This window comes from Centroberyx affinis, unplaced genomic scaffold (assembly GCF_046629955.1).
Source record: "Centroberyx affinis isolate AG114_WGS23_722 - 3 ecotype Tasmania unplaced genomic scaffold, CSIRO-AGI_Caff_v1 ptg003806l_1, whole genome shotgun sequence".
In the NCBI taxonomy this organism is placed as follows: Eukaryota; Metazoa; Chordata; class Actinopteri; order Beryciformes; family Berycidae; genus Centroberyx; species Centroberyx affinis.
In genome coordinates this window covers 18,031-40,862 of record NW_027281671.1, presented here as the reverse complement: position 1 = coordinate 40,862, position 22,832 = coordinate 18,031, and the positions used below count along the sequence as shown (strand labels likewise).

Below are 22,832 nucleotides of genomic sequence, written 5' to 3'. Positions count from 1 at the left end.
ACCCCTTATCATTCATTTCAAAAGTAGTAGTACTTACTCTGGAAGCAGTAATTTGTTACTTTTCTGTTGACCATTGCATCCTCTACTTCAACTGCCAAAAATCAGCATAATTCAACTACCTCTCCTCCATTGATGTCCAATGTTATTGTCATTCTTTTGCCTGGAGGCCGTACCAACAACTCAAGGTAAAAGTGATGGATTTTATCGTTTAGCAGCCTGTGTATATTAGTACTTAGCCATTTAGCTTAGTTACTACTACTACATTAGATGTATTTTAGAACTACATAAATTATACTTATACTTCCCAGCTTAACTTATATGGTAACGTAGGAGTTTATGAGGGGTACTTGAAGGCAGCATGTTTGAGGAATACTGGGCTGGGCAGTCACGCGCCATGGAGGGTCGAGTCTGCAGTTTATTTCTCCGATTAGCACACCATCAAACAAAGATAGATGCAACTAATTAGTGAAATCTGTTGGTGTAGTGATTGGTTGAAAGGAAAATTAGCATATTCTTGCCACTCCATTACTGGACATCACTGTTGTATACCAAGTCAAAAGGTATGATGCACACCGACATGACACTTTTCTCCGCTAGATGGCACAATCACACATTCAGCGACAAGACAACCACCAACAAAGTTCTTTTTATGTTTTTATTGTACATTTTCGATCCTGTGAAAACCTGAAACAGAAAAAAAAAATATTGTTAGATATGGAGAAACTAAACATTGTTTCATGTTGATGATATTACATCCAAGATGGGCATCACTTATTCAGCAAGGTATTATTCAAAGTGTCAAATCGGCACTTCAAATTGTTGCTTTAGTGAAGTTAAATCGGGGTTATCCAACACTAATTACTTGTTCACTGTCTCTGCCTCCTAAGAAAATAAAGCATCTCTTACGGATGATTTCAGACTGAATGGCTAAGATGTGGTTTCAGACATAATTGGCTTATTTTTCAGTTTGTTTTCACCATAGTCGATAAGATGGGGAAAAAAGATTCAGCATCATTAACCACATCTAGTCAGCCATCATTGGACCTAGTGTTGCTCGTCTGATCAAGGAAAACTGCTCACACAATTGCACATGCATGTCTGTAACTGCACAGGCTAAATCAAGGCTGTGCAATTTTGCACAGCCTTGATTTAGCCGGTAAATTAACATTTTCCCTTTTTCTAATTTGTTATATTGCATACATTTCTTTATCTTCATTTATTTTCATACTGCATGTATTCTCATATTTTCCATTAATTTGTCTTAGCATGTTTTACTGCTGTCATTTTGCATACCCTTCTTAGGAGGTACATTGATATTTTCCTAGTTTTTCATTCATAGTTTCCTAATGTTAAAATTGGCTGTGTTATTTTTTCTTTGATTCATTTAAATTATCTGCTGCTGCTTAATTTTCCTGAAGCACTGATTAAAGTTTCATCTAAATCCTGAATTGAAGCTACTAGTTTGATCGCTGAAAATGCATAACTTGAATCCTGGAACTCACCATAGTCTTTTTAGTTCATCCTCCTGATCAGTCTGTTGATCTGATCCTCCCTGTTGCCAGCGTCTCCTCCCTCCACAAAGTGCGTGGTCTTCTTGTTCATGCCACCGCGGGGGGACGACAGCTTGAAGGGCCACAGGAAGTTGTTGGCAGGCTTGAAGTTCTTTCCAACTGTGTAAATCTCATGGATGAGGTCCTCGACACAGATGATGCCATATTTGCCTGCGGGAGGAATGGCAACATGAGTGTAATGAGTTAAATTGCAGAAAGGAACAGCTTGTACACCCAAATTAAAACTGAACAGCAGAAGATATGAGAGCAAGAGCTTTGACAGACATTAGATAAAATGCAATTACCAATGAATAAATATTGGATTGTTTTTTGGGCAACTTTGGCTTCACTGATTAGCAAACCAATGTTCAACTATATTTGCAAATGATTCTTAGCATTTGTTTCAACCTACGTTAAACACCAGATGTGTGAAAGTTATCGCATCAGGACAATTCAGACTGGCAAGTTCTCAATCACACAAGAGTACTGAATTGACTTGAAACTTTATGCAACTTTTTGTCTTGAGACACAAAGTGTATTGTCCAGCCCTCCTCAGTCGGCCAAGTTCCCATCCCGACACTTCTCAGTCATCTTGATGAGCCATCTACCTCAAAATGGCATCTAGGCCAAGGTAACAGGCATCCATAAGCCCACAACAGGTGTTGATGGAGACAACCACCAATTTAAAATGAACAAAAAACAAAGCTATGCTAATATTCACGTGTTTTAACAGGCTTTGTCTGCCGCACCTTTAGCATTGCTGTTTGCTTTGTGACTGCTTTTTGCCATTGTTGTTGATGCTATGACTTCCTTGCGCTTGATAGCCACAGCTAAGCTCATTGCTGGCCGCGCCCACAGCAAACGGTATATACACCCCAAAATGCCCCGAACGTTAATTTCAGGTAAACGGAGGATTTTCGCATTTACATACAGGGTCACAGACAGACTGTCAGGGTATGATATATCCCATTTATGTCAAAAAGTTGCATAATACAGCTTTAAATACTTTCAATTGTCTAGACCAGGGATAGGCAACCATGTGCCATGGAGGGCCAACAATAGGCAGGTTCCCATTCCAAGGACTACACCAGGTGATATCGCTAAAGAGCACACCTTCAAGCAGAGAGGAGGAACTCAGCAGTGCAACAACCTGGTGTCATGTTTGGTTGGAATGAAAACAGGCATATTCTTGGCAATCCATGGCACAGAGTTGCCCATCCCTGGTCTAGACTTATTGGCACTCATTGGACAATTGTTCTGTCAAACCTGGTGACGTCTGGTGCTCCAAGCAGGTTGAAAAAATGCTTTGAAACATTTGCATCACTGGGGCCACAAGTCTGCTTCTTGGTAAATAAAGTACTCCTGATGTGAAAAAGTCTCAAATTGCTTGACTGGCATGTGGTTTCAGACACAATTGGCTTATTTTTCAGTTTTTTTTCACCAAAGTCGATAAGACGGGGAAAAAAGATGTGCATCATTAACCACATATAGCAGTCATTCCCTGAGGGTATTTCATATCCATGATTGTCTTTGTCTAACATTAGACTACCCAGTTTTGATTCTGCTGATACAGTATATTTTGCTTTCCAGCAAAAATTGGAAGCTCGATTCTGTCTGGTGGAGACTTATGTTACACCTCACTAATAGACAAAGGGAAACCTTACCCTGCCCCTTAGGAAATAGTTATAGTACATAAAAGTTAATCTGACTGGCCATAAATTACAAGTGAGCAACCATTTTGGAACACATTCTTTCATATGTTAAGTGTTAACCCGATGCCAGGCACTTATGCACTAATGTGTACATCCAAAGGAGGCCACCAAAGTAAAATGTCTATTCTAAAAAATAATGTAAACATCTTTGTGAGGCATTTTGTAATCCTGTAGAATTAATTTGTTTTGAAAATTAATGGTATAACATGTCCATACCAAGGGCCTTCTCCACCAGAGCGTTGTCTGTGAGGGCAATGCGCTGCTTCCTCATCCTGCCGTGGCCACGTTTGTAGATGAGCTCACGCACAGACTTCAGGTTGGGGTATCTGAGGGAAACACCATGTTTAGAGGTTATGAAATCAGCTGAAATCAAAACAGCTCAGAGCAATGCAGTTAACATGAGAACAGGATGCTTTGCCTATGGGGGTGCAATGTTAATTCAAACTCAAAAAGCTTTAGCAAAACTATCCCTGTCACATTAGTGGACAAATTATGGTGTATAAGCTGTTATCTATATGAAATCACAAATTTGAACACTACTCATTTCAATGTTGTTGCATCCAAATGCAGACTAACATCCTCTCCAGATCAAGTAATTTCATATAATGCACAATATCAAGTACTGCATTGCATAGTACTTCTTAATCAAGTGGAATGCGGTTTCAGACAAAATTGGCTTATTTTCAGACAGTATTCACCATGGTCGATAAGATGGGGAAAAAAGTTGAGCATCATTAACCACATTCCAACATGAGGCATGACATGTGTGCCAGCAGTGCTACCAGGAGCCAATATGATTGATTCCCATAACCACAGTGCAACACCATGCACAACGTTCCTCCTCCTGATTGTTATCCTCACTGATGATTTGAGTTGACAATGGAAACGTACTTGGACTATCATCACACTTTTGATGAAATATCTCCAGTACACAGACAAATTAATTTCTAGTCAACTAAAAAGTTACATGCCCAATGACAGCAGCCTTACCCCCAGGCGATGTAGGGCTCAGCAATCCTCAGCATGTTGATTGAAGCCTTGTTCAACTTGACGAACACACCATTGAAGATCTGGCGCAGACGGAGCAGCTGCAGAACTTTGCGGACCTTTGGGCTGACACCGTTGATACTGGGAGACAAACGGGATTATGATTAGTATGTGATTTTCCATCATGATATACAGCTATTTTAGCATGAATTGTTCATTGTGGTTTCAGAAAAAATTGGCTTATTTTTACACATTTTTTCACCATAGTCGATAAGTCGGGGAAAGAATGTTCATCATTAAACCACACATGATCTGCAGACAAGCAACCCAATCTATTCAGAGTTAAAACACTGACAAGGTTGTTTGACAAAGTGTCTATTCCTTTGTCAGACTGGACACCACTCACCCTCTGATCCTGACAACAAAGGCCAGTTTTGGCTCGGCTGGCACATAGTAGTTTCCCACTTTGCGAGCAGTACGGGCCAGGCGGATCTCACGCCTGTACATCTGCCTGTACTCCTTGTGGTACTTCTCAGCTCTCTTGTAGATCAGTTTCCTGGTCACTTTGCGAGTCTGACAATGCAACAGACATAAGTGCTCAAGTGAGTACAAGAGTATGTCAATCTGGTGACATCTAGTAACCAAGAACTAACCATAATACATACTTTCAGCCCTACACTACTACCAACAGCCACATATTTGAGTGAAGAGTCGGTGCCTGATCGTTACAACTGACACACACACACACACACACACATCAGTAGGAATACGCTTGTGTCACTTGCCTTCTTCTCAGCCAGCATCTTCTTGATGCGCATGGCCTTCATGGTGGCGAAGGCCTTTCGCCTTTTCAAAAGGCTCTCAGGGACCGCCGGAACCTTTTTTCTGAGAGAGAAACATAACATACCATTGATTTGTTAGAAACACAAAGGTACTGCTATCAACATCTGCAGTGACTCCGGGCTCTCACAGCTCGCCACGTTGAACACCGGCAACATCGTTGCTGGTAGCTGCTATCTCGCTAGCCCATCATTAGCAGACTCCGGTCAGGTAGCCATCTGTAGCCAAAGTAACTAGGGTGCGTTCGTAGCAAACTGAAAACACGGCAGGCTTTTAATTCTAAATTATGAATCTGAAGTTTGTTCTCATCGTAGCTACCGAGGTGAGCTAGTTTTCGTGTGTATGGGGACTAGGAAGACAGACATGTTCTAGTCGGCTACTCGGTTACAAGTAGTCATCAGTAAGTGACCATATTAACAACGCTAAAAATCAAAATCCTCAACAATACTAATAGTTTTGAGTTGTATGTGAACTAAACAAACGAGCCAGGATGAAAAATCAACATCGATAGTTGTTTTAATACGAGATGGACTTAGATTTTAGCAGGCCAGTAAACACTCACTCTGCGTCCGCCATTGTGTCCACCGAGAAAGAGGAAAATTTCTCTGCGCATGTGCGTGTTAAAACATTTAGGACCCCGCGGGCTGCCTTTCGAGCTGCCTGAATTGCCAGTTCTTCGCAAGCCAAAACAACTAAGACAATCTCCACCGGACAGTGAATGTCATTCTGTTGGTGATAAAAGAAGGCATTTGAAGGTGATGGCTGAGTGGAAAGTGTGTGTTTGTGAGTGAGAAACTACTAATCTTTTTCTTGTTAGATTGGCGATTGAGTGGCATTAGATTCAGAGGGTGGTACTTTGGTCAAACTTGATTTTGGTCAAGCTAGTTAATTGCTAAGTTAATTCACCTAGCATCAAAGGTGTCAAATCAGTCCCTGATTAGATGGTTAGAATGAAAACCAGCAGGGCTCTGATCTCCTGAGGACCGGGACTGAGCACTACTGAATGAATCCGCTCACCATTGTCATGCAACAGGTAGTTATGCGCGAGCTGACCGGCAGAGGGAGCACGCGCTTCATTTTACAGATCAGGATATCCCTTTCCACTCCATAGCCTCAGTGGAAAAAGACAACCCACCTGGCCTACTTCAGGTTGTAAAACACGGCCATCCTGATTCAGATCAGGATTCTGAAAACAATAGAGCAATATCATAATGTGGAGTAAATTAAAATAATTGAAAGAGACCAAAAATAGACCTGTTCAATATGCGTCTTATCCTACCGAATATTAATTTTACCATAATTATCATGATGAACGTAATGTGACTATGAATTGTAGGCCTATATATCACTTTAAAACTGATTCAAAAGTGAACAGTCTGGTCATGTTTATTCTGATAGGCCTATTTCAGTCCCAAGTTTCACTCATTTCGGGCCCTTTAAGATTCCCCTGACGAAAAATCAAATATTCCTATAACATTCCTATAGGGATTTATACTGTGTCTCCGGTAGGCTACTCAATAGTATGTTTATATTGACCTTGTAGGCTACTTTATGGTGGTTTTATCTCATATGATATCAGTGAAGGCTAATTTTCCTCTAGGGTCTTAAAGTGTGGGTGTGGTAGTCTACTCTGAGTTTATATTGATTTTACTGTGATGTGTGGTAGACTATTACGGTATCTCCTAAAGGCGGGGTTATCTGTGGTGGGCCTGTGGTGTTTTTAAGGCTAGTAACGCATGCCATTAAAAGTTTGTTGTGATATTAGTACAGTAGCCTATTTGTGTAGTGTGTGTACTCTAAAATGTATGATAGAATTACTGGCCCAGTGTTTTTTTTTTCTGTCTGGAAGAGACACACTTTCAGTTTCCACAATCAACACATCTCAACAGATCACCGCCCACAAATAGCTATGACTCGTTTTACACTAGTTAGGATTTAAGTTCAATATTAGCCTGCATTTCTACTCAAAATAATTCAGATTGGTTAGGAGATAAAACTAATAATAATAAACCTCCACTCCTTTGTGAAGAATGATGGATACGGTTTCATATGGCTCAGTCCTGTGTATGGACAGACGTTGACTTGGATCTTCATTGTGGCCGTTTGATATCTGCATTTCATTTAGAAAAACCCTCATCGGTAACCTATCAGTTAACTTCACTAATCTAGCCTGTTTTCATTTAGATGTTTTAATTCTTAAAACATAGGATTGGGTCATGGCCACTGTTAATCAAAACGATTTTTTAGCCTATCTGACATTCTGGTGTTTTTCTGTATTGACGGCCATATAAAAAAAAAAAAAAAGCTAATTGACTAACTGACTAGCAACTTCGTAAATCTTTATCACAAATAAAACCCCAAACAGAAAAAAAGGAATATCCACTCTGTGATCTGCTTTTTGCCTTTTCTATTTGGATGTTGAATTAAAGAAAATGCTGGTGTTAAGTAAAACATTCTCAGGTTACATCACCTCTGAGTGTAGTCTACGGACATGCCGCTTCATTCTGACAGGCGCTCAAGCCTCAGTCCTATTGGGTCCAGCGTTGATGGCTGGACTGAATAAATAGCGGGTGAAACGCGGTGGAGGCTGACACGAGTGGAGGAGCAGCAGAGAAAGTGGGAGGCACAGCTCGTAGTAGCAGGAGCTGCTCATAACTCACCGCAACTGTGCGCACTAGTGACAACTGGACTGTTGACTGAGCAGTATCTTCAACTATCTCGAATTGTTAACATTTTGACCTTGGTCCACTCAGGCTGTGATCTTGCTTGCGCTTTTTCGTTACTTTAGTGTATGAGCTGCTCTAGATTTATACCGTTTCATGGCAGCCATTGCGTTGTCAGCATTTAGATAGATTTACTGCATACTGTGCACTTAAGTTTTTCGGTGTAGCCCTCCACTGTATCTGCAAACAGGTTGCAAGAGGGAAACACGCCGTGCGCTTTTTCCGCAGTTTACTATTTTAATTGACCCATTGCCCTGTTCTCGCTTTAAGATCTTGGTCAAGATGATGATAATCATTGCGGAGTTCTTCGTGGTCATTCTGAAGGTGCTCTGGGCTTTTGTAACTGCCGGGGCGAAATGGGTTGTGCGGCCGAAGGAGAAGAGCGTGGCGGGACAGGTGTGTGTGATCACCGGGGCTGGAAGTGGCCTCGGGCGGCTCTTCGCCAAGGAGTTCGCTCGGAGACGAGCGGTACTGGTGCTATGGGACATTAACAGCCAAAGCAATGAGGAAACGGCAGAGATGGTGCGGCAGATATACCGTGAACTGGACAGCCCCATGCCTAAAGACGGTAAGTCGGCTTTCTCTGAAGCAATTAGGCTATCAGAATTTTTTACGCACGCTCAGCAAAACAACGCGTCCAATGCCTGTATTCTGTGATCTTTCTGCAGTGGCAAATTATGTCCCAAAGGCTGTAACTTACCATATTATCATATGCAGAGTGTTGTTATGTTTCACTTGACAAGATACCTTGGCCATGGTTACAAAGTCCAGCGACACAATACATAAAGGCTTCCCTTCTCAAGTCCATATAGAACGACTCTGAGTCCTAACTACTTGTTCAGGACTTTTTCAGGAATTTCCAAAGGAGTGTAAATAGTTGACTAAAAGGTGCATGAGCTTCTTTATACACAATTATAGTGCCAGTCTTTAATATTTTTTTATTGTGTCACTGTTCTATAATCAATTCACTTTACATTTCTGTCTATAGACACTTTTTTTTTCTGATTTAGGCATGATTAACAAACCATATTACCAGGATTTATTTAGTATCCCTCTAATCTGATTGTGTGATCCAGAATTACTACAAATTATTTTTATAATCTAACCAGTTTGATGACCAAACTTGTCAATTGATCCCTTGTATCATTTTGCTTCCATCTCTCTACTAGGACCTGTTGGAGGGGTAGAGGAGGTCCCTCCTTTCCAGCCCCAGGTCTACACCTATGTGTGTGATGTGGGCAAACGCGAGAGTGTGTATTCCACAGCCGAGAAGGTGCGTCGTGAGGTGGGAGAGGTTGACATACTGATCAACAACGCCGGCGTTGTCTCCGGCCATCACCTTCTGGAGTGCCCCGATGAGCTGATTGAGCGCACCATGGTAGTCAACTGTCACGCACACTTCTGGGTGAGTTGCGGCCCGGGCCTTTAAGCATGCAATTTAGTGGCACAGAATAGAGCAGAGCCTTGATCTCTAATCTGAGTTGTATGTGGATATTGTTGGGACTGCCAATATGATGGTATCAGTCCCACTAGACATCTGCCTCAGTTTCCATGAGCACAATGTTATCAAATGTTTTTACTGTGATGCCAGGTTCACAGGAATGTTTCCACTCTGACTTGCATGCCTATTCATAATCCTATCCCTCTGTGTGCCAAACTCAAGAGTTAGGGGTGTGTTTGTGTGTGTGTGTGTGCCCGCCCGCCTGTCTGTCTTTGTGTCAGGAGCGGGAACATATGACCATAAATAGTTGCCTTGCATCTTCAGATTTCATCTCCACTTAGTTTTGTTCTGCCAGAGGAGAGTCATGGGTTTGGTTTGATGTCTGACTTTGCTGCTATTTGGCAGTCTGTATTAGTGATGATCCCCTTGGTATGTCAGCTCTCCTCCTCTCCTCTGCTGCACAAATCTGACTTGCGTGATGGAAGCGGGGGGTTCTGTACATGGGTTGGATCTGCCTAGGATCGCATCGCCATATTTCCGTTGGCAGGCAGGCGTTTTTTTTTTCTATTATATTTTTGCTCTGGCTCCATCCTTCTGGCCTTCTAGTGTGAATATTTATCTGAGACAAGGTGTAGTTGATGGAGTGAATATGTAGCACTTGAGATAAGCACAAGGTGTAGCGTTGAACAGGCCAGGTGCTATCAAAGCTTGCTGTGTGTGCGTGTGGAAAGATCGAGATGGTAGCCAGCCAGGGCAATTGGAAATCCATTGACAAGTGAAGCCTGGTTGATGGGAGTGGGGGTGGGTGTTTGTATTGGAGCCCTTTCTCCCACCTCTCCAATCATTAGTAAATCCATATTGAGAGGTGATTGCACTGCTTGGCTAGGACCAACCCCTGCAGGACAAGTGTGGTGATTGTGCACAAATTGGTTTAGAGACGTGCTGTGGAGTCGCTCACAAGGCTTGGGAATGTGTCCGTAGCCTGGAGGCATGGCTCTGAATTGACCATTTCATCTTTGGTTGTATTTGTCATAATATATTAAGCAATGCATTTGGTGAAGCGGATGATGTTCATTTGAGTCTTTGGCCGCAGGGTCTTCTTTTTAAGTAGAACTTCATTCTCAGTGATACCATGAAACCACAATGATTTAGAGCTCCTTAATTGAGCATGAAAATCTCTTGTGTTGTCAGTCAGACAGGTTGTGTACTTCCTCCTTAATGGATGCTCCATTCAACTATTCATGCGCTTCTCTGCTGGCTATCTCGCCATTCTTTTAGATCCAAGATTTGGAGTCAGGATCCAGTGGTTGGGTGGCAGAGTTGGGATTCTCATTAGGGGTCTGTGCTTGTGTTCTCCCTTATTCTGTGGAAAGCGTGGTTTCTTTAAGGGGGGGCCAGATGAAAGAAGGGCCTAATGAATGGCGACAGCCAGAATGGAGGATGTGGTTCATTAAAGACACAAGCTGGATGAATAGAGCTTAGACTAACAGGGACCTGTCCGCTTTCCTCTCTTACACAAACACATGCAACCATAGTACAGTTGCTCACTACATGCAGGTGGTACATTGCACAAAGCTTTGATTTTTTGTTGTTGTTGTTGAACAACAGGTTTTTAAATGGTCTGTGTTTGTGGCTTATGACTCAACAAATGCCCTCAGATTAGATGGCGCCTAGTCATACTAAGTTTGAAAGTGGATTTTAAACCCAGTTTATAGAGGTAGATGCTTTTAAAGCTTTGTTATAGTATGCTGACACTACAGAGATATTACAGAAGAGGAGTTATTTCCTGAGGACTGTTTGCCAAAATAGGGGATTAAATCGGAGAGCGGTACGGTTCTTGTGTCATTTTTAATTTACAGCGGCATGGAGGTTTGCTTGCTCCGTCATTCCTCTCTCCGCTTGTCATTTCTCTGTTCCTTTCATACTTCAACAGTGGATGTAAACAGCCTGGGGTGCATTCTCCTTGAGGTGTGTTCACCTTATTCAGCTTGTCTAACATCACCTATTTGACAAAATATCCTGTGGTCCCACAATAACATGGGCCACTCAGGGACACATTTGCAGCTGATGATGAGATAAGCAATGTCAGCCCCCAAGTCTCTCGGCCTCCCCACACTAATCCCAGCCTTGTATTGCAATTTCCCCTAAGACCCACCCCCCAACCCACTATGAGGCCAACACACCCCAGTTTCTACAGAGCAACATGACAGCAGGTTCACTGCTCTCCCTCCATCTAAAATACACTGCTGAGAATGGAAACTGAGCAGGACAAGGGGAAGGCCACAGTCCAGATGGTGAAGGAAAAGATTTTTTTTTCTCTTTTCTTCATGAGTAAGTTTTCATTTTGTTGGATAGTACGGTGGGAATGGGGCAGGACTAGAGACATGAGCAGGAAGCGGGTGGTTATCGTAGTGCGTGTATGTGTGGGTGTCTGCCAGCCCAGCCCAGCTCAGACCCCACACTCTTCCTAGCCTCCTTCCACGGGCCCCTCTGACTCCCCCCAGCCTGATTTGGAGGCAGTGGGTGCAGCTGCATGGGAGTCACGGAGGCCAGCTCTGTTCATCCGGCTCTGCCACACACACACACACATGCACATGCACACACACACAGTACTGATTCAATCCCTCATTCCCTTTAGGTTTTTATGAGGCAGGGGGTCATCACATTTAATTTGCTTGATGATGCTTTGATAAGTCCAGCTGGAGAGTGGTGATGCTTGAGGAGCCTCTCAGCCTTTAGTCATGCCAGAACAGGGAGTTGTGCTGGGAATGTTTAGTCATTTCAGTCAGTGTCACCAGTGTCTGTGGTTTAAGGTTGGTTTGTATAGTGGAATGACATGAAAGGAAATAATCCTCAGCATCTTGAACCGGTTACTCAACAGGTGTTTATGAACAATGGGCAGTAATTCCCCTTCTTGCGGACTTCCTACCTTTCTTGTGCATTGACATGACGGCACACAGCACTCCAGAGAGTGACATGGCGGGAAAAGAGGAGAGGAAAGAAAAGAGGAAGGAAGGCAGTGCTGTCCCATCCACAGGCGAGGCGAGAGGGTAATGGTGAGCTGCTGCTGACCCACTTTATCTGACAATTGGTTTCTTGTCTGTGGATCAGCTTGACAAGATGCCAGGCGACAGGAGCCAAGTTCTGCGGGCCGCATTCCTGCTGTAGCCAGAGAAAGGAGGCAGCCAGGCAGAAGGGTCCTACTTGACTGGTTTTATATGGGCCCCTCCCTGGGCCCGGTGCACCTGTACCCCTCACTGGAGCCAGTCAGGGCTACTCCCATGTTAGGCTTCTCCCTGAGCATCTACCTGTTTCTGTGGGGGGTGGGGGGTGGAGGTGGACTGGGCTCTGGGAAAAGCTCTGCAGAAAGCCATCTCCCTGCATGGGTGTCACGTGGGAATGGCACTGTGGGTAAGATATGGGCACTCGCCATACCTTTTGTCTAAATGAGCCCAAATTTGGTTCTCCTGTTTTAAATCATTATACTGGAGAGCTACAATCAAGCAAAAATCGATAGAAATCTATATGGAAGCTATGCATTTAATAAAAAAAAAAAAACAACGTTTTATTACACTGAACCACCACTTCTATTACTAATAGTTACTATTTATATAGCACTTTTCAAACTGCAGTTACAAAGGGGTAAAAAAAACAAAAATATAAAAAAAAATAGCGAAAGCAAGGTACAATGTATAAAAAAGGCAAGACACCTCAGTGTAAACCATAAAAGGGAGGTAAATGCAATCAATAAAAGGTCATTACATGAAAGCAAGTCTATAAAATTGAGTCTTAATAAGTGATGTAAAAGATGGTACAGATTTTAGCCAGCATAAGCTCCTCCGGTAAGATGTCCCTAATGCCAGAGGCCCAATCGCCCGAGAACCTCAGGCTGCGTGACTTAAATGTGATCAGTAAAATCTTAAAATCACTTCTGAAACGGGTAACCAGTGTAGTTGATCTAAAACCGGCTTTGGAAGTTTTGGTGGCAAATGATATTGGATGCAGGGACTTTTCCATAGCTTAGGATTTACAGTGAATTGATGTCCCTGCCTCCCTGGCCTGTTGATGTGGTTGCTATCCAGGTAAACTGGACTCCAGCTGCACAACCAGCGGGGGGTTGGGGGATCGAGTCGACTGTAGCAGAGGCTTCTTGTTCCAAGCTGGCTGACCAGCATGACCACCGCAACATGACCAATCAACTATTTACACCCATCATCCCTGAGGGCCACTTCAGGGTTGGTGTGCTGCTTGGCCTGTTTCCATGGCAACCACTAAACCCAGCCCCCTCAAATTCCTTGATCAATAGTGGGATCAGACAAGTGCTCTTCATGGGGACTTAAGCACAGACGTTCTTCTCTCTCTCCTTCAAACTCTCTCTCGTCCGGGGAGAGGTCAGCCCAATTAAATGGCCATCTGGTCCTACGCAAAGGCCAATATTTTGTTCATATTCCTGTTGGTCAGGCGCTAGCACTAATGCAGCCTGACACCCCAGCTGCAAGAAGCTTTGTGTGGCTCAAATGCTCCTGGGGGCACGCACCAATTAGGGGGCGCAGCGGGCAGGGCACCCCCACATGGGCCAAGGAGGCCCGGCTGTGTCGGCGGGTAATTTAGCGGAACAGAGCGTTGAGACCCAATTACGGCGGCTCTGATGTAAGACATGAGCCCCTGTTTGCTTTCACACATTTTGTGTCTGAGAGGTCAGCGGGGGTCACACCCACATGCCAGAGCTGCCATGAGAAGCAGGACATCATGGGAGGGTGGGAGAGAGACGGGACAGTCGGTCGTGTTTAGCCCTGTCCTCCAGCTGAGGGAACCAGCCTCTCTCCATCAGCTCCGGTTACTTTCAAACCAGTCAGCAAAATTGTCCAGTTGTATCTGAGTGCTGTTCTTAAGAGTGTTGTGCCAGGTCAAGTCATTCCCTCCTCTCTGAAGGTTGCTGTGGGAGTGGGTTGGGAAGCCTTGGCTCAAGTCAGGTACGGGCATATCTTAAGTTAATGCCTCATTTGCACGCAACGCCCTCCCTCACCCACTGCCGTTCTGGCACAGGCCTTTCTCAGCTATTGCCCAGGCCTCATGTTCTCTCTCCCCCTCTCCTAGGGCCCCCATCACTCGATGAGTTGAATATTGCAGCAATTTGAGATTTAATGTCCTGGAAAAGTGCAGATGTTTGGAGCTGAGACAGATCAGTTGTACATGGCTATAGAATAAACTCTAAACAGTGAAGCCCTCTCCACATGCCAGTTCCTTAAATTAGCTTTTCCTGGCCTGGAATTGATTTAGTGCTTCCAATGGTATTTGCCTGGCATAACAAGGAGAAAGGGATGTCTAAACGGTGCTGGTTGTCAAATACAGATGTAAACCCACACATACAGATTACACTAGAAGTCAATAGGTCTGATGGAGTTGTGCTAATCTCTGGGTGCAGTTTTAATGAGGCTTTCCTCCTCTGCCAGTGGTTGCGTGGCTGTACTACCTGGTACCATGCTCTCACTGGCTCTGTGCTCCCCTCCAGAAAATGTTTACAAAGGAGGTTAAATCATCATCGTTTTCGGCCTTCTCTGGCCATGCTTACATACCAACCAATAGAAACTGTTGCCGTTCATTTGTATCATAGACTGATTAGAAACTTTACATCATTGCGATATAAAAGAACTCCCTTAAAGACATTCAAAAAGAAACTGGGGGTAGGCTGGATGCAGTGTTCTTCACTAGCGCACATCTGACTTGAATAGCTCTAGCATCGCTACCAACAAAAGGCCTGCTGGTTGTTTGTAGACCTCCTAGGGGGAGAGTGATTGGTCAGTTCCTATCATTGCCGTCACATGTCACACCTGCTGATTGGCCCATGCTGTGTTCAGGGCAGCTCCAAAGTCAGCAGACGGGCAGAATGAGAAATGGATCCACAAGTTAATCAACTGTAACCACTCACCCTCTCTCTCTCAATCTCCTCCCCGGTGTTGCTCTTCTCACCACCTCACTAACTCTCATTGGAGCAGCCAGTGGAACCACTTAGGCTCTCACGTGGCATTCAGCGAAACGCTTTCATCTCGCTGCTCTCCTCTGTGTGTGGATTGTTCTATTGATTGCCGCTCGGGCAGGGCACAAGGCTGTGTGGGTAGATGAGAGGCTGAATTGCATTGTGGGAAGTGTTGAGTGAACGGAGGCCCATGATTGGTGCTGTCAGCAACTCTTTAGACCCCAGGCCCAACGCCGGGTACCAGATCTGTGTGGGAAAAGAACAGAATTGTACAGTAGAACGAACACACATATACACACACACACACACACACACACACATACACACACACACACACACACACACACACACACACACACACACACACACACACACACACTTCAATGAATAACTGCCTGAAGAGGGGTTATCCTTAGTCTTTCTCATCCCTCAGCACCCAATTCACACCTGCCACAAAGAAAAACTTTCATCATTGCTTCCAGAAGCAACAGCATTTTGTTTCCACATTCACACACTGCACTTCCAGTGGCCAGTCTGATTTTTGTGCCTGTTATGAATTCTCATTCAAAGGGCCTCTCTCTGCATCACCATGGAGAAGAGAGAGAAACGGATAGAGAGGGAAGGAGAGAGAGAGGATCAAAGGGCTTTGGCACAGACAAACTGCACAAGTGAACTAACCTTCCTCTTTTTTTTTTCCCCCTGCTCCTCTGTCTCTTCTGTCCTTCCTCCAGACCACCAAGGCGTTTCTCCCCAAGATGCTGGAGCTGAATCATGGTCACATTGTGACGGTTGCCAGCTCCCTGGGTTTATTCAGCACAGCTGGAGTGGAGGTTAGTATCATACACAGCCACGCATACACATCCATCGTTCCCACCATCCCAACCAGTGCTTTTCTCAAAAGGCCTCAGTGTGCCAGCTAGCACACTGAGCCGGGGGAGGTTAGGCCCCCTCTCTCTAGTTGTCCCTCCACCCGTTAAATTAAGGGACACAGATGAGCGTTGGGGAGCCTCTTATAGATTCCTCTATCTGCAGCAGTGGGGGTGTGGGGCCCCTATTGGGCTCTGGTCCTGGGGCCAGAACGAGCTGACAGCTCCCCAAGGGACGGAGACATCTTCATCACCGCTTTGTGAGCAACTCGGGGCTCACTCAGTATTCAGATCACAGCAGCTTCCAATGGACTAGGTTTTGGTTTCCCTCCCTATAGTTTTTTTTTTTTTTTTTTTTTTTTTAATTCTCCTCCCCCCAGTGCAGATTCTTTTTGTGTTATTTTAATGCATGTTAAAACATTTAGTATGGTCATTTATCTCCATAACCATAGAGGGAGTAAATGGGTAGCCCGCCTAGAAGGCTTTATTTTGATATTTTAGAGTACACAGTTCTTCTCATTTATCCCCCTTGGCTGAGAATGGTGTCGTTTTCAGATGGTCTGTAGGGACTGCTAGTCCATTTGCCTTTGTTTTTATAGCTGCACGTTTGCTTTTGTTGTACAAGCATTCATCCATAACGATTAAGTCTCCCTTCAAAGGGACTGGAGTGTAGTCAATTTTTGTTGACCTATTATGCTTCCTGGAAATGCCTTGAATGTGATTTCAGGGCTGCACATTAATTTCGGGGAACTGAAGCTGGCAGCGGGGCCTGGCCTGTCATGTGGGCACAGTCAGATCTCTTTATCCGCCCCGTGTTTATCGACGTGCATCTGTGTTTGCCCAAGCTTTTTTTTTTTCACGATTATTTCCACGGCGAACCACATCAAAACCTTCCCGCCAAGCCGAGCGGTCTCCTGATGCACGGGAGAAGAATGCTAATGAAACTGTAGAACGGAGGACGGGCTTGCTAGGGTTTTGTGGCTGTATCATTAACAGGAAGGAGAAACCTCTGTGCCCGTGGGGCGTGTTTGATAATGCTCACTCTGGTCGCTGGGTGTTTTTACAGGGCTAACCTGTTCTCTCATTATTCCCCCAGGATTACTGCGCCAGCAAGTTCGGTGCCATCGGGTTCCACGAGTCGCTGAGCCACGAGCTGAAGGCCTCGGAGAAGGACGGCATCAACATGACTCTGGTGTGCCCCTACCTGGTCGACACAGGGATGTTCAAAGGCTGCAGGATAAGGTTAGCGACAATACACACTGCCCAGGATAATTGTGTTTTCAGCTCTTTTAAAGCCCTTCTTGCACCTGGGATGAGTTTGCTATCATCTCTAATTTTCACCATATAAAATCGCCTCACAAACACCATTTGAACTTCAAAGCAGCAGTTCAGTTGATGATTGTGTTGTGTCACAGAGATATTACAAAGTCCCCTGTACGCCATGGTCAGTATTTTGCCTAAACAAAGAGGGCGACTTTCCCAGGGGAAAATCTCCAGACAGGTGCACCTGGGCTCCCCCCCCACACACACACATACACACACTCCCCCACTCCTGCCACTGTAATAGTCACTCACTCTGTGTGATGGTTACAGTCAGCAGCTGGCATGTCCTTTGCTTTTTCCAGCTCCAGTGACTTTGGAACAATCTCCCTGACTATGTCCAAGAGTCACAGTTCACAACTTTCACTGCCATCATAACAGTTTTTCCTTCCTATAACCCCACTCCTCTTGATTTGTGTATCGACTGTAAATTTTATATTGTAATTCTTGCTCTGTAAAGTGTATTCGGATATCTTAAAGTTAAATGCCTGTTAAATAATGTCACAAAAACTGCCAAAAAGCCCTTTCCACTGTAGGGCTGAATTGTTTAGATCAAACTTTGGCCTCTCTAGCAAACAGGAAAATTGACCAGCTTCAATAAATACATGTCCTGTGTAAATGACTGACCTTTGATAATTTCTCTCCACTCAGGAAAGAGATTGAGCCCTTCCTGCCTCCTCTGAAGCCAGAGTTCTGCGTGAAACAGGCCATGAGGGCCATCCTCACCGACCAGCCCATGATCTGTACGCCACGCATCGTCTACATGGTCAACTTCATGAAAAGGTGAGCCGCCTCCTACATATTAATATCCCCATTTTTCTTTTCTGTGCTCTCTAAATTTCTGACCCTCTTTCTCTCATTTCTCACACTTTCTTTTCCCTTCCCTCCCATCCCATATTCGCTTGCTCTCTAGGCTTTTATCAGGCTGTACAGGAGTATCTTGTGTCACTAATCTCATCTCATCTCTGTCCTGTCTTCGCAGCATCCTGCCCTTCGAGGCCATTGTGTGCATGTACCGGTTCCTGGGCGCTGATAAGTGTATGTACCCCTTCCTGGCTCAGAGGAAGGAGGCCATGAACAACAATGAGGCCAAGAATGGGATCTAGGGGGCGCTGTTTGCAACACGAACGGGGGGCACATACACCTGGAAGCATGAGGATACGACCACTGAGGATGAATTGGGAAAGACGGAAGGAAGAAAAGACTGAATCTAGACTGGTGCACTTGCATTGAGCAAATGCAAAGGTTTACCATATTGTTCCTCTGGAACAAAGAAAGCTGTGTACTACACAAAGGATTTATTTGACTTTGTTTTGTCTTGTTTGTTTTTTTTGTTTTTTTTCTAAGGTTTGTTTAAAGAAACCAACATCTATATACTGTGTCACTAGTTTTGAAATCATACGAAAAAGGTATTCAATAATTAACTATTTACGTAATGTAGTCACCAGCCTTATCTAGTGTCTTTGTGGAAATATACAGTATGTTACTGTACGAACAGTAAAAATCTTTGTCACTTTTTGTTTTTTTATTTGTAGACATGCACTGTAATTACTGACTCTCTCTACACTGCCAGCCCTCTCTGTGTAGAAATGGTTCAACACAGCATTTCACACGACCCAGCGTCTCCCACCCAGAGGCTCTTTTTCAATCCGTCTGGACCTCGGTTTGCAAATTAAACTTAAATTCAACTGCTCTGATTGTAGCTTGCGCCGTTGATTGCAAAGGTCATAAAATGCTATAAACATTTCACAATTTGAGTTTACCACATTCCGTTATTTTTAGTTATTTTCCTGTTACAGACATGTAGCATAGATGTTGATAATGAAGTCAAGGCATTCCAATCGGGACATTTAATAGCCTATCTTGGGCTGACTGAATCTTCACTGGACTTTCCAGATGTAATGAGATGCAACAGTGTCCCTTAATGGTCCTATTATTATTTTTGTTGTCTGTACTGGCTAACCTCTCGCAATGAAAGTGAAAGAGGGAAGTCAATGTCCTGAGCTCAACTATCATGTGTGAAGCATTTAGGATGTATTGATTCGAGAGAAATTGAGAGGAAATAAAATCTTTTTTCTCTCATTTGTCTTTCTTTTCAAGATCTGTGGTGTTTATATTGTAAATTCATCAGTTACCACCAACATTATTTGTTGAAAATAACCAGGTATAGGCTGTAACTCCAGGCAAACCGATGACCCAACACTGATGTATGGTTGAGGGAAATGTATTAAGACACTAGTTTACCATATTTTCTTCCAAAGTGACACTTTCACTTTGCTGTCCATTGTCCACCGTGTCCAGTTACAGTGAAATGTAAATGTTTAAATGTAACTGTTGTGAATATCCCAGTATCCCAAAATGACTGTCTCCACAATATTTGATGTATGAATATTTTATATACTTTCGGGAAGACAAGAGTTTTTGAATTTCAACTACATTCCAATAGGCGTCACTCCTTCAGTCACAGTGATGAGCCTAAATTCTCTACCTCTTAATTTTTGCCATTTGTTGACAGTATGACATAAGCCTCTTTTTGTAATTTTCTGAAGACTGCTCCATAGCGGAGCAAATGTGGTTCCAATGTTTAGTGTCTCTACCTAACTTAAATTAATAAAGTGATTTAGATTATTAAGTGGTGTGTCTTTACTGGCCAAAACCTGAAATCTTGGACTGCACTGGCAGAAAAAATACCTTGAAAATGGCAGGAAAACACTTTCTCTGCCTGGCTCATATTTTATACTAGCACTTCTATTATATGTGAATATTATAGAGAGACAGACAATTGTTCTTCTACTGGAGAACTGTGGTTTTGACCCTTACACTCCTTACTACTGGTTCCTTGTAATACTGGTGATCCAAGGGTTTAAGTTTCAGTTCTACTCTTGTACTCCTGTCACCCTGGATAAGAGTGTTGGCTAAATGCCTAAATATGTAAGCAGACAAACTGAAACTAATCGCATTCACTTAACGCATCAGTTACACAACAGCAAGCATCTGTTTGTCAAATGACAATATCCTGAATGTTTATTTCTGTATCAGTTATTCTGAATTCTGTGATTCATTGTAGCCACTGACAGGAAAGAGGATCTTCTGCAATGTTGATGAACAGTGGACTTCTCACTCACTCAGTTTCCATTCAGAGGTCAGATGACACCCACCCAGCCCTCTCTCCTCTTTAGGACTACTTGTGACTAGTATCAGTATTATCTTCCCATATTGTGCCACACTGAGTCAGGCAACCTTTAGTTATGGGTGTTGGCTAAAGAGGGCAGGAGCAATTTGCTTTTGTAAGTCAATATTATAGGCACAACCCAAACATGTGACTTTTAAAAGGAAAGTCTTGCCCTAGAGTGAGCAAAAGAGATGTGAGGTCACTCATACAGCTGCCAGTGACCCACTATAAACCACTAAACATTTAGATACACTCATGGGACAGATTATGAATTCTGCAAAAAAGGAAGAGGATGGAAAAGTTAATGTTGTGAATTACACAGAAGTCGCCACTGGGTCAGATCAGCCGTAAATCACACTATATTATAGTATATAATCTTTATTATTACTTTCTGTCAACAGTATACAGTATAGAAATCAGAATGAGGGGTTGTTAAGCAACATACATACTACCTGGGTTCAAACCCCGTGTCAGCAAGCATCCGCCCTGCATGCAGCTGACCCTGACCTTGCACTTCCCCAAAGCGGTCAAGTAAAAAGAAAATGTCCTACTGGTGATCAACAAAATATCACATTGATTGTCATGAGCTAGATCTGGACTCACATGGCCAAACTTCTGAGTTGTTTTGCACTGTGTGTAAGTAATTTGGAAATCTGGGTCAGAGGAAGAGCCGTGTCTTTCAGGCTTCGATCCCCGTTACAGGCCTTTCCTCGTCATTGACTTTCCTTCACAGTCGGTTTCCAACAGATCAATTCTAGATGGGCGCTGAAAAATTGACCCAGTGAGCCTAAACACTGATGGCACACAGCACACACCTTCAATGCTGCTCAAGCACAGCCGCATGTGAGATGCAGGCAGAGACTAAATACTCCCTGCTCAGGGTATCTTGTTCCACCTGAACAAGGCTTACTAGAAGGGGCAAGTATTCTTTGGTAGAGCTGCTGAAGCTCAAGACCACAAAAATGCATGGGGAGAGACAATCTTTGATCAAAGATGTCCAGAGGTCCATTAGCATTGTGGTTTAGATAACTGGTTATGAGAAAAAATGAGGCTTCTTCATCTAATTTGAATGAATGATCCTCACATGACTACTGGGTAAGTGAGCAATGACAGCTACATAGAGCATTCTGAAGTCAATAACGGACTTAATCTCTGACAAAATATGACATGGAAGAATCTCTCTCTGGGTTCCCAAATGGAGAACAGACTAGTCCAGGAGGTAGAATGTCCTTCCACACATCTATTAGCTTGATAGCAGACACTCATCTTTTCACAGAACTAATTGATTTCTCAGTCGGAGATTGAGAGTACACACCATCCATCTAGACACTCGGATTGCTTGCTGCTCGCTCGCTCCTGAGTCTCCTCAGCGCATTACAGAGGAGCGTGGAGATGTCAGTGCTCCAGCCTGCAGCACGCAGCGCTCCTCTGCCGTGACTAATCGGGGGTGGATAAAGTTGCTCAGTGGCAGATTAGTTCTAATATGAGGGAGAGTTGTACTGACAGTTTCGATCCCTCAGTGTACAGAAGCAATCAGCACCGCTGCAGCCACTTCCAGCTACTGTTATTGGCTCTGGCACTCAGCACGATCCAAAAAGGCCCCACTGTGTGCAGAGAAAGGCCTGTATCTAGTCTGGCCAAGTACACGCTGACTACAAAAAACCTACACTTTTGATTCAGCTGAAAAAGAAAACTATTAGGATGTTGGCTTGAATCTTTGCTCGGCCATTCATCAACGTCTATAGGATTCCCCTCACTCTTTTATCCTCCTGTTAATACAGCTCTAATTTAGAGGACTTTAAGGGGGTCGATAGCACATAATTCAGATGGAAAAATCAATGGCTCTTGCATTTGCTTTTGCATGGCACGGACAGGCTCCACTGCCCCATTGATTTTGTTCTATTTTGGGCAGTAAGGTTCACTTCCCATATTGGCTGGTAATTCATCTCGGGCTTAACGCGGCCTCAAGCTGGTCTGTCACTACCTGAACAAGCTCCTGGAATGGAGATCTGCCGCTAATGTGTGTGAACAGCCTTGGCGCTTCCCAATGGCTAGCAGATGTAGCTGCCAGCTGAGTCCATTAGTCAGTGAAGTTGAATTAGACAGCTCCTGTCCGACTCTCTCATTCATCTTGCTAATGGGGGAGCAGAGTGGGTTTGATGATGCAGAGGCTGTCTGGCTGCAGGACGGCCCAGGTGGACAGACTGCAGGTAGGAGACAAGTAAAGGTGATGTAATGATGTGA

At 43.9% G+C, this 22,832-nt stretch overlaps 2 protein-coding genes and 4 non-coding genes across 6 annotated transcripts; 1 reads left to right on the top strand and 5 right to left on the bottom strand.

The window, feature by feature from the left end:
- Positions 1-641: 641 nt before the first annotated feature.
- rpl7 (ribosomal protein L7) lies at positions 642-5,689 on the bottom strand. Its single transcript, XM_071541173.1, has 7 exons — positions 5,652-5,689; positions 5,035-5,134; positions 4,656-4,822; positions 4,253-4,390; positions 3,479-3,588; positions 1,503-1,721; positions 642-684 (listed from the first exon to the last, which is right to left on the bottom strand). The coding sequence occupies exons 1-6, from the start codon at positions 5,663-5,665 to the stop codon at positions 1,513-1,515; spliced, it is 738 nt and encodes a 245-aa protein (XP_071397274.1). The 5' UTR covers positions 5,666-5,689; the 3' UTR covers positions 642-684; positions 1,503-1,512.
- LOC139662484 (small nucleolar SNORD12/SNORD106) lies at positions 932-1,025 on the bottom strand. The gene has a single exon (XR_011696657.1). It is a non-coding gene; the product is annotated as a small nucleolar SNORD12/SNORD106 (small nucleolar RNA).
- On the bottom strand, positions 2,946-3,038 carry LOC139662486 (small nucleolar SNORD12/SNORD106). The gene has a single exon (XR_011696659.1). It is a non-coding gene; the product is annotated as a small nucleolar SNORD12/SNORD106 (small nucleolar RNA).
- On the bottom strand, positions 3,916-4,007 carry LOC139662485 (small nucleolar SNORD12/SNORD106). Its single transcript, XR_011696658.1, has one exon. It is a non-coding gene; the product is annotated as a small nucleolar SNORD12/SNORD106 (small nucleolar RNA).
- On the bottom strand, positions 4,467-4,556 carry LOC139662487 (small nucleolar SNORD12/SNORD106). The gene has a single exon (XR_011696660.1). It is a non-coding gene; the product is annotated as a small nucleolar SNORD12/SNORD106 (small nucleolar RNA).
- A 91-nt stretch (positions 5,690-5,780) lies between the features above and the next one.
- On the top strand, positions 5,781-20,028 carry LOC139662480 (retinol dehydrogenase 10-A). Its single transcript, XM_071541174.1, has 7 exons — positions 5,781-5,844; positions 8,083-8,380; positions 8,982-9,217; positions 15,962-16,060; positions 17,193-17,338; positions 18,068-18,199; positions 18,399-20,028. The coding sequence occupies exons 2-7, from the start codon at positions 8,095-8,097 to the stop codon at positions 18,520-18,522; spliced, it is 1,023 nt and encodes a 340-aa protein (XP_071397275.1). The 5' UTR covers positions 5,781-5,844; positions 8,083-8,094; the 3' UTR covers positions 18,523-20,028.
- The last annotated feature ends 2,804 nt before the right edge of the window (positions 20,029-22,832 follow it).

What these genes read in the sequence shown, in the direction of transcription:
- rpl7 (XM_071541173.1), bottom strand. An exon ending in GAGCCCTACATCGCCTGGGG is followed by an intron (nt 3,589 to 4,252) that starts GTAAGGCTGCTG and finishes TGTTTCCCTCAG; the next exon opens with ATACCCCAACCTGAAGTCTG. An exon ending in TCTGGTGGAGAAGGCCCTTG is followed by an intron (nt 1,722 to 3,478) that starts GTATGGACATGT and finishes TTCCTCCCGCAG; the next exon opens with GCAAATATGGCATCATCTGT.
- LOC139662480 (XM_071541174.1), top strand. Translation starts at nt 8,095, where the DNA reads ATGATGATAATCATTGCGGAGTTCTTCGTGGTCATTCTGAAGGTGCTC. An exon ending in ACTGTCACGCACACTTCTGG is followed by an intron (nt 9,218 to 15,961) that starts GTGAGTTGCGGC and finishes TCCTTCCTCCAG; the next exon opens with ACCACCAAGGCGTTTCTCCC. An exon ending in TTCAAAGGCTGCAGGATAAG is followed by an intron (nt 17,339 to 18,067) that starts GTTAGCGACAAT and finishes CTCTCCACTCAG; the next exon opens with GAAAGAGATTGAGCCCTTCC.